Source organism: Dromaius novaehollandiae, chromosome 3, assembly GCF_036370855.1.
Source record: "Dromaius novaehollandiae isolate bDroNov1 chromosome 3, bDroNov1.hap1, whole genome shotgun sequence".
Lineage (NCBI taxonomy): Eukaryota > Metazoa > Chordata > Aves > Casuariiformes > Dromaiidae > Dromaius > Dromaius novaehollandiae.
The window spans coordinates 7,074,842-7,088,568 of NC_088100.1; the positions used below are offsets into that span (position 1 = coordinate 7,074,842).

Sequence of the window (13,727 nt, forward strand, 5' to 3'; positions counted from 1 at the left end):
GTTTTAGCTGCTAATTAAGCTCTTTTTTGAGTAAGATACACTAAAGAAAAGATATTCATAATAGTGCCAATGCCTAGTATTTTGTATTCAAGAAATAAATAATTTGAATAGCAGAAGTTGCCACTTGTTGCATTAGTTTTTAGTGTTTTGTAATTAATTCCAAATTTTTCAAGCAGAAATGTCTACCGTATGGAGCACTTGGCCATATTTATTTAGACTAACTAGCTTCAATTTCAAGAACTAAGAATTTCCCCTAGGGTGGCTCCTAAGATTCCTGGACCAGACTATCTGGAGGACTAAGGATGGCTCCTTGAAGTCCTTGGGTCTGACTCTTCCTCACGCCTGCCCTTATGACCATTGTCCCTAAAGGCTGGGAGGCAGCCCTATCAAAACTTCAAAAGCCTGCCTGGGAAGAAGCGGTGAAAACAGGAAAAAATCAGATGATTTCAGGGCACAGCAGAGGAAATGAATGAGAGAGGGCTGACAGTCAAAGGGAAGTGGAAGCGGGTACCATGCAGAGCACTTGTGTGCTTCAAGGTGGCATCTTGAAGGTCTTCACGAAGACCTTCAAGGTGCTGCCCAGAGCTGCTCTGTCTGTACTCAGGAGAGCACAAGGCATTGGTGTCCCTCAGCCAGGCATCACCCTTCCCATGCTGTGGATGGCCAACCAGGCCAGGATCAGGAGGAGGTGGGTGTCCTATGACTTGGGGAGGCCTTGAATGGAGACCAAAAGGTGAAATGCTGCCAGCAGCCTCCACAGGAGGTGCTGAAGAAGCTTGATGCAGGTTTTCACCAGTGTCCCGCTAGCTGCAGAGGGGTGATCCTGTGTGTCCAGACCCCAGCTCACGTGCACCTGAGGAGGCACTACTGCAGCTGAGCCTCTACAGAGCCTGTGGGTGTGGAATGTCCCCACAGGGCCGCGCCTGTCCCCAGCGCCTTGCTGGGGGCAGCACGCCCTCGCACCCCACCCCCACCTCCGCCAGCGCCTCAGAGACCGTGCTCGCGCGACCCCCGGCAACGACGCCGCGCCCCATCCCGCCCTCACACCGGGTGCCCCACGGTAGCCAATAGCCGCCAAGTCCAGCATGCACGCCCCGCCCCCGGGCGCCCGCTCTAACCAATCGAGGCTAAGCCCAGCACGGACGGCTCCCTCCCCGCCGGGCCCCTTGCCCATACAGCCAGCGTGGAGCGCTCCACCCTAAGCAGGGGAGGTGAAAGGTAGTTCTGGGTTGAGCCCTGCAGGTCCAGCATACCCTAGCCTCGCCCTTACGGCGCCTCCGAGAATTCCCGCTCCAACAAAAGCGGCCCGAAGCGTCCTTTTCCCTTTCCGTCCTCTCTCCTCCCCCCCCCCCCCGCGGTGATCAAAATGGACTCGGCCGGCCCGGCTCGCTGCCCGCGCCCCACCCTCGCTCTAGCCGTTTAACGGTTCCTCGTGGGCCGTGAGGCGTGGCGCCGGCGGTCACGTGGGTGGGCGGGGCGCTCTATGAGGGAGGTGGTGGCCACGCTGCTACCGCGTGCGGGAGCGGTGCGGCGGCGGCGGGATGTGCTCCGCGCCGGGGGTGCCCAGCCCCGGCACAACCGTCTCCCTGCGGGTCCGCGCAGCGGACGTGCACTCGGAGGCGCCCGTCGTGCGGCTCTGGGGGCTGCTGGGCGAGCGCCGCGAGGACTACGCCCGCCTTCACCGTGATGTCCAGGCTGCGCCGGGCCCGCGCCTGGCGGCCTCTCCGGGCCCCGCCGGGGTGGCGGACAGTGGAGCCGAGCTGCGTGCCGGGGAGCTGTGCCTGGTGGAGCTGAGGGGCTTCTGGCACCGCTGCCGTGTGGTGAGTCGCCGTGATCGGGACTACCGCGTCTTCCTGCTTGATGAGGGCTGCACAGTGCCTGCAGCTGCCTATTACCTGGCACGGGGTCGTGAGGAGCTTTTCCACCTGCCGCCTGAAGTGCTGGGCTGCGTTGTGGCTGACCTGGTACTCTTCAGAGGTGGCAGGGTAGTGGCCTGTGGGGAGCCGCCACTCTCCACCTGCACAGCGAAGGCTGTGGAGTTTCTCGGTTACCTGCACGGCAAGGAGGTGTCCGGCCTGGTGCGGGAAGTGATGATGCCGCAGCTCCTCGTAGTGCTTGAGCTGCCGCAGCTTGTGGCCCAGATGCACCACCTGGGCCTGGCCAGGCAGGTCACCCCCAGTTGGTTCTGCCTGATGCTCAAGCGCTGCCTGGCTCATGCCCACTTGCAGAACCAGCTCAAGCTGCAGCCTCCAGCTCATCTGCCTGCAGCTTCTGCAGTGCCACTGCTCCTCCATGTTTTCCCTCTGTATCAACCTGTGTCACCTGCCTTGGATTACTTCTACCCGCAACTTCAGCTGGGAGTGACAGAGCCTGTGCTAGTGACCGAGATCTCTGACCCCCACCACATATATTGCCAGTTGCGGAGCCTGTCCCAGGAGATCCATCGCCTTTCTGATACCATGCACCAGCTTTTTGATGGAGCCACTTGGGAGCAGGTTTTACTACTCAAACTGGGCTCACCCTGTGCTGCCCGTGGCATTGGTGGCCACTGGTACCGAGCGCTCCTGCTGGAGGTTGTTGCTGGGGAGCGGGACCAACAAGTGGCCCAGGTGATCTTTGTGGACTATGGCAAGAAAGAGTTTGTGACGGCCTCTAACCTGCGCCATTTGCCTCTTGAGTGTTTTCACATGCCAGTGGTGACTTACCCATGTGCCCTTCAGGGTATCTCGCATGGGGGTCATGGCTGGTCCCCATCCCAGATCAGCAAGATGAAAGCCTTGTTGTTAGGCAAGGGAGTGAATGCTCGCATTGAAACTTTTAATTCCTTTGAACATCTCTATTATGTGAGCCTGTATGGTGAAGATGGCATGAACTTGAACTGTTTCTTTGGGGTGCAGGCTCGCTGCCTGGCTAGCAGCCTTATGCAGGTCAGGCAAACTGAGACTCGGGAGCAGCTTGAAGTAGAAGAATCCACAGCTGAAGATCTGGGGTCACCACCAGGAGCACCTCCTGTTGCTTTAGTGCAAAGACATTTGGTGTCTGTTCCTATAGTTGGCGTGCGTCTGAAGTTAGGCGCGTTCTATGATGCGCAGATCTCCCATCTCCGAGATCCGTCCGAGTTCTGGCTGCAGCTCCAGGAGCATCACCAGCTCTTCAGCCAGCTTATGCAGAGTATGTGGAATTTTTACTCCCAAGCCACGAACCTGGATGGTGTTACAGGGGACCTGCAGCCTGGATACCTTTGTGCCAGCAGGAAAGATGGTGCCTTTCATCGAGCCGCAATCACCAGAGTACTGGACAGTGCTATAGAAATACATCTGGTGGACAGAGGCAATGTGGAAACTGTAGACTGTGGTGAGATAAAGGAGCTCTTCCCTCAGTTCAAGGAACTACCTGCATTAGCTCTGAAGTGTTGTTTGGCAGGTACCTCTCCTCTGAGGGGGAGTTGGAGTGAAGAATCTGTGTCTGCCTTCAGAAAGATTGTGCTGAACAAGAGTCTAAGGATTCGTGTTTTAGGCACACAGGGTGATAAATATGTGGTTGAAATTCTTGACCAATCCCAATTAGGAGAGAAAAGTGTAAGTAAAATCATGACCAAGGGAGGATACGCTAAATACCGGAGGTCTGAAATACCTGAGACAGTACAAAAATCGTCTGGTCAGGCTGCAAGGCAAGATTCATCTGCAGGATGTGCTAGGGAGGAAAAACAAATAAATATGGTGGAAAGACTTGGAGAATCTGATCCAAAGAGAAATGGTAGAGCATTAAGTCCTTATATGACTCTGGTCAAAGATGGTCCTTTTGCCATTCACAGTTCAAAAACTAGTGAATCTGTTCCTGCTGAGAAAAAGTGTGAGGGCACACAAAACCTGCCCTCTTCTCTTGCACAGAATTACCTGGAAATGAGGCCAGGTTCTTATGGTGGTCAGTTAGAAGTTGGAAGTACAGTTAATGTAGTTGTATCATATGTTGAGAGTCCTGGTTGTTTTTGGTGTCAATTAAGTAGGAATTGTCATGACCTTAAGATATTAATGGCTGAAATTCAGGAGTATTGTAAGAATTCATCTCAACCACACATCTGGCCAAATCCTGTATGTTTAGCCCAGTACTCGGAGGATGAAAAATGGTACAGGGCTCTAATTGTTAGTGAAGTTACTTCTACAGAGCAAGTAGAAGTAATATATGTTGACTATGGCAACAGAGAGTTGGTCTCTAGAACACATCTCCGTTCAACTAATGAAAACTTTCTTAACCTAAAGGCTCAGGCTTTCAGGTGCAGCCTTTACAACTTAATCCAACCAAATGGTCAGGATCCTTTTTTTTGGGATGAAAAAGCAGTTCTGGCATTTCAAGAGTTTATTGATGCCTCATCGTGTCAGTTGGAGCTGAAGTGTACAATATTTGCCTTGGCTTCAATAAACAATAAAGAACTGTTTAATATTGTGGACTTAATGACACCTTTTCAGAGTGCTTGCCAGTTTCTGATAGAAAGAGGTTTGGCTAGACCTTTGCCACCTCAAAAACCTCTGGCATCCTCTGTTCAGCTTCATTCTTACTATTATTCTATGCATGATATCAAAATTGGGAGTGAAGAAGACATTTATATTACGCATGTTGATGATCCATGGAAATTTTACTGCCAGCTTGCAAGATGTACGGATATCTTGGCACAGCTTACAGAAAACATTGGTCATCTAAGTAAAACAGTGACTAGTTTAAAAACCTTGCAAAAATCTGGGAAGTTGTGTCTTGCGAGGTATACTGACAATCACTGGTACAGGGGAGTAGTTACAAAAACAAAACCTAATAAGGAAGTCTTCTTTGTGGATTTTGGGAACACAGAGCTGGTAAAGAAAGAAGATCTGCTTCCTGTACCCAGTGGTGCTTATGATGTCTTGCTTTTGCCAATGCAGGCCATAAAGTGTTCTTTATCTGATATATCTACTGTTCCAAAAGAAGCTACAGTGTGGTTTAAACAAGCTGTCCTAGAGAGGCGATTAAAGGCAATAGTGGTTGCAAAGGAATCTGATGGAAAACTGTTGATTGAGTTGTTTGATGGTAATACTCAAATTAATGCAAAATTGAAGGAGGGGTTAAGATTAACAAACAATGTAGAGCTGTGTAGGCATGTAGAAAACGAAACTTCAAGCCATAGAAATACAGACGTGAAAGAGAGGAATGAGACTGCAGAGTTGTCACCTGCGTGTTCAGGAAGGATTCTTGAAAGAAAAAAGTGGAGCCCTGAAGCCCAAGGAGGAGAAGGGAGTAGCAAAATGCACTTAAAACAAAAAGATATAAACCTCTTCCAGACTGTTACAAAGAGAGAACTGGAAGCTGAATTACTGGAGTCTGAAAAGTATGGCAATAATAAAGATGCTTTGTTACTAAATAAAGTGGAGAATAGAAACTGCTTTTCCCTTACCAAGAAAGATGAACCATCACGTGTTAAATCTGATACTAAAAGCCAGTGTATACCACTTAAAAACATATCCGATCTACCTCAGAAGAACATAGTGCCAGCTCTTAAAGTGCTAGTGTATGTTTCTCATGTAAATGATCCTTCAGATTTTTATGTTCAACTGGTAAGTGATGAGTCTGAACTTAACAGTATTTCAGAAAGCTTAAACAGTGAGACAAGAGTGCAGAACCCTTGTGGACAACTCTTGCAAGCAGGAGACTTGATCAGTGCTGTTTATTCAGAAGACAGCTTATGGTACAGAGCTGTAGTAAAAGATAAGACTTCTGAGGATTTGATTAGTGTGCAATATATTGATTATGGTAATACTTCAGTAATTAATGTTGGTCAAGTGTGTAGACTCCCTGAAGACTTGTCATCTATTCCAGCAATAAGTATTCACTGCTTACTAGGTGGACTTAAATGTAAAAAACCTACAAATTGGGCAGAGAAAGCAATGCTTTACTTCTCCCAGAGAACAAGTGAAGTTCAGGTAACATGTGAATTTGTAGAGAAAGTTGAGGATAAATGGGAAATTATTCTCAGTGACCATCAAGGTATAATAACAGTGGATTTAGTTAATGGAAATCTTTCAAGTAGGGAAAGATCTCATTCAACAGAAGCACTTGACAAAAGAGAAAATGGTGCTGAAGTGGTAAATGTGTGTGAGCCTTTGCCTCCTAATGAGCAAAGTGAAACTTCCGATGTAAGTGGCTCTAAATCATTTATCTGGAAGATACCAGAGGCAGGTCAAACTGTAAAAATTTATGTCACAGTAGTAAAGGGTCCAGAGTATTTTTGGAGTCAGGGTGCTGATACAGAAAACATAAAATACATAGAGGAAAAAATAAAGGAAGCTGAAAATCTTGGACTAAACTCTATGAATGATTGCAGATCTTGTATTAAAACTGGTGATATTTGTATAGCAAAATACAGTGAAGATGGGAAGTTCTACAGAGCGAAAGTCGGCAACATAAAAGGTGACAACTTAGTTGTTAGATATGTGGATTATGGAACTGAGGAAATGGTTGGTGTGGAGATGGTCAGACAAATTCCAAACGAATTGCTCACAATACCTAATCAAGCATTTCCTTGCTGTCTGTCAGGATTTAATTCCTCGGAGGGCTCATGGCTTAGTGAAGCAGAAGATAAGTTCTATGATATGACTGTAGAACTCTTACTAGAAGCTAAAGTGATAGAAACTCGGGAATATAAAGCTTCTGAAGTTCCTCTGTCTGTTGTCAAGCTGGAAGCTTGTGGGAAGAGTATTAATGAAGAGATGAAATGTTTTTGGAAGGCCAATACAGGAACTGGTGACACGGCTTTTGTAAATCTTGAGAACCCTTTAAAGGAGAACACAGGGTCAAGTAATAATACGGATCTTTGTCTTGAAAAAGAAACTATTGCTACTTGTAGAGTACTTCAGGAAGAAGATAAAAGTGCTGTGCAGAGTGATTTACTATGTTCTGGATGTCTCTTGGATGTAACTTCTGTGTCTTCAAATAATGTAGAACCAAACATAACAGTGGAAGCTGTGGAACAGATGTCTGTGAAAGCTGATGACGAATGTAAAACAGCTGAGCATCAAAACAGCTTTGATAAAGAGACCCCTCTATTTGAAAAAGAGAGTGATAATGACATGTCACTAGAACCAACACAATGCTGTTCATTTTGTGTTTCGGGGAGTGACATGAAAGCTGCAGAACAAGAGCTATCTGAAGTACCATTTGTAGAGGATGCTGAGCTGAAAGCAGAACTGACTGGCACTGCTTCAGCAGTAAGTCTTCTCCTGGAAAGTAAACAAGAAGAGCTGTTAGGATGGCCGTTGCTCCAGGTACAGCCTTCTTTGGGGGATGAAATGGGGTCATTACTGGAACTGGAACAACTACAAATGCACTCTTCATATGATGATCTGAAAGAGTTCATATTGGAGCTAGAATCGCTTTCAGTGCAGTCCTCGCTTGGTGAAAAAACAAAGGAGGCTTTGGAATTAGAGTCACTTGAAATGCAGACAACTCCAGGCAGTGAAGCAGAAGAGAGAATTTTGGAACTGGAACCACTTGAAGTGCCACACTTGAATGATGAGACAGGGGAACTGGCAGCTCTGAAATCTTTTGAAATATCACCACCACCTCATGAGAGAGAGAAGTTGGCACCTTCAGTTAGCGAAGGGGAGAAGACCTTAGAATTATTTCCATCTGATGTACAACTTCCTGTGGGAGATAAAACACCAGCACTGGAACTGGATTTGCCTGGGGTTCATGAAGCAGAAGCTATGCAAAATGATTGGATGGAAGTAGATCCTACCCTGATGTTGTCTTCGTTTGGTGGTGGAGCTGAGAAACAACTGGAACTAGAGACCCTTGACATACAGTCAATGCTAGATGCTGAAATTAAACACCTTCTTGAGTTGGTGCTGCCTGATGTGCAGCCTTCTCAGCAGGATGAAGATGAGGACTTGTTAGGGCTGGAACACACAGTGTTGCAAGCTTCTGCAAATAGCAAAAGTCAGTTTTCATTCCTTACAACAGACTTGACAAATGAGAGGCCTGTTTGCACTGTAAAATCATGTGACTGCAAAATTGAGAAATGTAAGGAATGGCAAAAAAAGCAAGATGGCAGTTCTGCGGAAGAATGGATGAAACAAGACTCGGCTGACTCATTTAAAGAATGTAGAAGTAAACTTCTAAATGAGCAGTCTTTAGACTGTAAGCCTGTGGGTGAAGAAATAGGAAAAAAGCAAAATGAAAACTTGGCTGACTGCTGTGCAGGTGAAATATCTGATTTTAAGGAGCTAACTAACCAAAATGTAGTATATATTCAAACATGAAAATAACTTTGTTTTGGTGGGAAAACCGGATTTTTATTCTCTAATACTCTATTAGGGTTTTGGTTTAGTCTTGACTTCAGCCTTCATTGAAGGGTTGTGGACACCAGAACGTGTGTAGTGTCTTATGGGTAGTGTGACAGTCTAATGGGAGATAATTTTACTTTGAGAAGTTAACAGTTTTATAAATGCAAAACTATTTCTAAACAAGCAATGTCTTTTCAGGACTGTTGAGGATGATAGTTTTTTAACTATCAAATGCTAAGTAGTTTGGAAGGGGTAGGGAGGGGGACTGGAAACAGGGTGTTGTAAGGCAGTTAAGATTTTTTTTCTTTCTCCCCCTCACCCCCCTCTTTCACTGATATTTCATCATTTTTGTAGAACACAGTGAGTACACTTATAATCTAAAGGGCTTTGCTGTCGGTTCCAAATGCATGGTGTGGACGTCTCTGAAGTGGTGCGAGGCTCGCATTTTGGAGGTATCTGAAAAAGGTACCAGGGTAAGTGGGATTTGAATGCTCTTTCTGCATTCATAAGAACTGGTCCTTTTTCTGTCTTCCTCCAAACTTGAATTATTTTGCAGAAGTTTGTTACAGAAATTAATATTTAGTATTGAAAATGCTGATTCTGGACTTCTAGACTACATAGTATCCACTCAATATGAGGCAACTATTTCTATATGTCAACAGTTCATACTCCATTTAGATCTTATTCCTTAAGCTGAGTGGAGAAAAAACCAGAGACAGATCTCTCAGTTTTAAGCTGCATGCTTCCCCCCACTCCCACCATGTAGTTCTGTTATCTCTGCATTACAAGTCAATGTTCTGCTATGCAGCTTTATTACTGTTAAATGCCCATGACATCTGGCATCATTTTATTGACACATTGAAAAATTAGTCTTAGAGCAATAGAAATTTAGGAAGAAACTTACACTATGACTTAAAAATAACACACAATTTCACTGAAAAATATATCCTTATTGAATGAGCGACTTTGTCCAGATGACTGGAGGGAGTTAACTTTAATACTAATTGTAATATTACAGGCAGCCTTTTCCTACTTCTCTTCCCTAAGTTGTGGAATAAAAGGGTAAATGAGAGAGAAAACTCTCTTCAAGTACCTACTAATTCTTATTTTTATATTTATCACTTCAGTCATAATTTAAGGTTAAAAAACAGGCATCAAATGAACCTGCAAACAAGTTTCCAGCTGGCTCAGATCTTGTGTCTTCCAGCCTTTATCTCCTCAGGTGCTTGGGTTAGGATCCTTTCAGTCTTCAGGAACTGCATGCGAAATAATTAAATTAGATTCTGCAGATCAGGTTCAGTAGTGATATTCAGCTTTGCTAACAGTTAGTTCTTAAACATCTGTTCTTCCTTGGAATATCTGAGTTCAAAGCTTTCTCTAACTTAGTGAATCTTCAATAGTATTTTGCCATTACTGTGCCTTGTAGGGTATACATTTACTGAGTGTGTTTTCAGGATCCGCAGTTGTGCTAGATATGAGTTGGCTCTGTTTGTACAGGTTTTGAATCTTTCCAGTGGCAGTGAGGAGATTGTGGATCCTGAGAACGTGTGGAATTGTATTCCTGATTGGGCTTGCCGATCGTCTGAGGTATGGTGGTGTAGTAGCTGAGAACTAGGGGGAAGGAAGTGGGAAGGGAAAAAAGCAGAGACTTTCTAAAAAGGCTCCCTGAGTTTAGCTGTGATTAATGTGTTGCCATGAGAATAGAAAGGTAAAGTATTTCTCTTTAAGAGGTCACGTTGCCTAATGTTGGGGTTGCCTAATCTAAAAGATTTATATAAGCCAATAAAACCGTCAGCCATTTGGACTAAGGACAGTGAATTCAGTCTAGGGACAGTTTAATGAACAGTGCTTGAATGAAGAAATGTTACTGGAAGACTAATTTTAATCAAGAATTTTAGAATAATGCTGAGATGCATGAATTCTCACAAATCATGCTAGCAGAATATGTAACTGGTCCGTTTTGAAAAATATTTCCGAATTACTTAGTAATAGAAGTGATAATGAGGTTTTGAACAGCGTCATTCATGAAGCACAAACCAGTGAAGAATTCATGTCTAGAGTCTAAAACTCAGTTGATCAGCCATGTTACTGAAGATGATACATAATGAACTGGAAATTCATTCTATTACTTTTGCCTAGAAGCAAAAAAGGGAAAAGGCATCTGTAGTGAGTTATAGCAGGGAAACAGTGCTGAGTAAGAGTCCAGCAGTGCTGATATAACAAGTTAGTCTAGTATTTAGAGAAGTGCATCAACAGAAAACTATTTTGGCAATTGTGCCTGCACTTCCTAACAGAATCCCCCTTCTTTAGGCAGTTACCCATGCAACAGATAACTTGGAGTCCTTACTAGAGGAGTCAGTACTTCAAGGTAAGGCTGCCTTAAATCTAACAAAAAGCTTGTGTACTCAGTCTTGGGGTACATTTTAACTTTTTAGTAAATATTTTACTTTAGAAAATTCATTTGAAATGCCTTTTTTGATTGTGAATTTTTTAATCTAATACTGTGTCTTTAATTTTTTTTTAGTGACTTTAGTTCATATACTGTCACAGCATAACAGTGATTATAGGCAATGAAAACTGCTACTGTGTCTTGAGTAGAAATCAGTTTAGCATGTGTTTATTCAACCTAGTGCATTGAGCCCTGTGGTCAAGCTGGAGAGGTATGCTCAGAGTATAGATTCTGATAGGGCATGGGCAACCACCATAATGCACGTGCACACGCACACTTGCTTTTAAAGCAAGATGACTGCTGGACAGAAATGTTAATGATTGCAGTTTTGGACTTGAATGCCCAAATCCCTTAGGGGATTATGATCCCTGACTCTAAAACTGAAACACCACCATCTTAATTGTCACAAAGATAATTTGTGAATAATGTGCGTAAATCTTTAATACTACTTGAAACTTTGAAGTGTTACTGAAGAAACTGACTATCTATTCTGTGTACCAGCGAAGTCCAGCAGAGGCTTTTTTTGCTTATGCACTAGTCATATAATGTGTAGAACCATAAAGTAGTTGAGGCTGGAAGGGACCTCTGGAGGTCATACAGTCCAACCTGCTACCCCAAGCAGGGTCAGCTAGACCAGGTTGCTCAGAGCCATGTCCAGTCAGGTCTTAAATATCTTCAAGGCTGGACACTCCACCACCTCTCTGGGCAACTGCTTCCAGTATTTGACCAGTGTTTGCCTGAAGAAGACGTGACTTAACTTTATATAATACTAGCATTGTGTTTTCAGTGACTGAATTGTTAACTGTTTACATACAGCTGTGCTAAAAGCTGTCTAGTTTATGGATAACATAAGGCTGCAACTGATAACTATTTCTTGCTTGACAGGGTAAGTAGATCACAGAACTTGATTAAAACGTCAAAATGGAGATCCTGTAAATCCCCCCTGTACTGGGTCACTTTTGAGGGAATGTCTTTCATTGCACACAAACTCTGTAAGAAAAAATACATGTTTGCTGTGTACTTGTAAGTTGTATATTGGTTAATAAACATAGTAGGTAGCCTACTAGCATTTTAGTCCTGGCTAAATGTTAATACAATCACTACTCTGATGTAAAAACTGCTGAGAGTCTGCTGGCCAGACAGTTGTACCAGTCAGGTGGGGAAGTGTGTGCCTTTGTTTCTGCTTAATGCAGGGTGGTTCTTGATCTTGCTGTTTCTGTCTTCAAATACATATTTTGTGGTTTTTATACCACTTCAGTATTTTTTTCCTCTTGACTTGCTAACTGTTGCTGTCTAAATTCAACCTCTGTCTTTACATACGCAGCATGTTTTTTTACCTTATGCACCCTCTAAGAAAAACTTGCTGAGTAAACCTGAGCTGAAGTCACACACCCATGTTGTACAGAACTGAATTTTGCTGAACACCTGGGCCACTGGCTGTAAAGACAGTTTAAACAGAATATATTCAGTCCACAGAATGTGGGGTGTGTGTGGGGCGGGGGGGGGGAACTCCTGCGGTGGCTCATATTAATCCTGCTGAGGGATGGAATGGCTTAACTCAAAACTAGTATCTGGGAACAGTGCTCACTTAATCTGCTTGGTCAGTTTGATTATTCAAACTGTCTTGCAATTGCTTGTCATTATACAATAACTTTTCAGGAATACAGTCTTTAGTATGGTGCAGGATGTAGGTAAGCCTGAAGTTTTATAGAGCTATGTAGAGCTATTTTTAGATATTAATGGATTTGTATATGCTTCTAGAAATGCCTTGATGGGTGTAATCTTTTTATTCTTTCTAGAAAAGCAAACTGGCTGCAGTTCAGATTTACCTGAAGATCCTTCTGTCCTCCAGCATTCTTGAAACTGAGTGACATTACATGTCTACGACTGTGCTGAACAAGTACCCATGTACACAAACATTCCTATGAAAATGTATTTTTAAAAGAACAAGAATATAAGCAAATAACATTCTGAATGTTTCTTTTACATAATTGAACAAATGCCTGTCACTACCATACTTCTCTGTTAAAGAATAGTGCTTGTTGGTAGACCATTTTGTTGTCAGCTTGGCATCTTAACAAAGCTGTCCTCTACTTAAATAAGAATGTGCAGCCTTTGACTGGCATTTCTTATTGAATGTTTGTGTGCACTAACTTGTATTGAGCTGTTAGTGGGCTTTCCTTGAACAAAGGTTTCTTGTGAGCTACTGTATAGACTACTGTGTTGCACACTACAGCTTACTGATGTTCACTTTCTGAAAAGTTGTGTTGTTAAAATAGTGTGGTTCTTTTTTTTTCTTGGAGAGAAGCTGAGGATATTTTTTTGTTTGTCTCTTTGGGAAAGAATTTACTTTGGTTTGAAGTCTTAAATTTGGTGCTCTCATTAAGCAATGGAAGAAGCTGGAATAAAGCTTGTGCTGGGGTATGCTGTCCATTTTTTATTAATGACTCTTTCCCTTTCTGTATGCATATATCCACATGCTGTGTGCATACAAATGTCTTCAGCTGTACTGCTGTTAGCTGTAGCTATGCATATCTTGCAGTTACCAGTTCTGTTTTAACCCTAAGCAGTCCTCTAGAGCAATGTCAGCTGTGCTGACTCCTTTGAAACACCACACACTTGTGGTTTTTGAGTCCTTAATTGTGCTAAAACCTTTCCTGTAAATGTGAGGCACCAGTTCTGCTGCTTCATGCATACAGTGTGGTAGGGACCTCTTCTTAAACAGCTGCAGCTTTTCATACCTTTTGTTCTCCTCACATGTGGAAAAGGGGTTTTTACTGCTAGGATAGTCCTGTTCCATGATACTACCTACTATAGGTTCTTCTCTCTTGGAGAGCTACAGACTCAAGAATTCCAGGTCTCTGACATGGTAGTCTTCCTCAGTATCACAGATCTGAACTGCTACTGCTTATTCCATAAGAAACACTTACAAATTTTGGTTCTTTTAGAAGAGAGACAAGACAAAGTGG

General features: G+C 43.7%; 1 protein-coding gene across 1 annotated transcript; it reads left to right on the top strand.

Annotated features, from left to right (window-relative positions):
• Positions 1-1,491: 1,491 nt before the first annotated feature.
• TDRD6 (tudor domain containing 6) lies at positions 1,492-13,180 on the top strand. The gene is made up of 5 exons (XM_026093855.2): positions 1,492-8,226; positions 8,664-8,782; positions 9,807-9,896; positions 10,620-10,677; positions 12,558-13,180. The coding sequence occupies exons 1-5, from the start codon at positions 1,542-1,544 to the stop codon at positions 12,617-12,619; spliced, it is 7,014 nt and encodes a 2,337-aa protein (XP_025949640.2). The 5' UTR covers positions 1,492-1,541; the 3' UTR covers positions 12,620-13,180.
• The last annotated feature ends 547 nt before the right edge of the window (positions 13,181-13,727 follow it).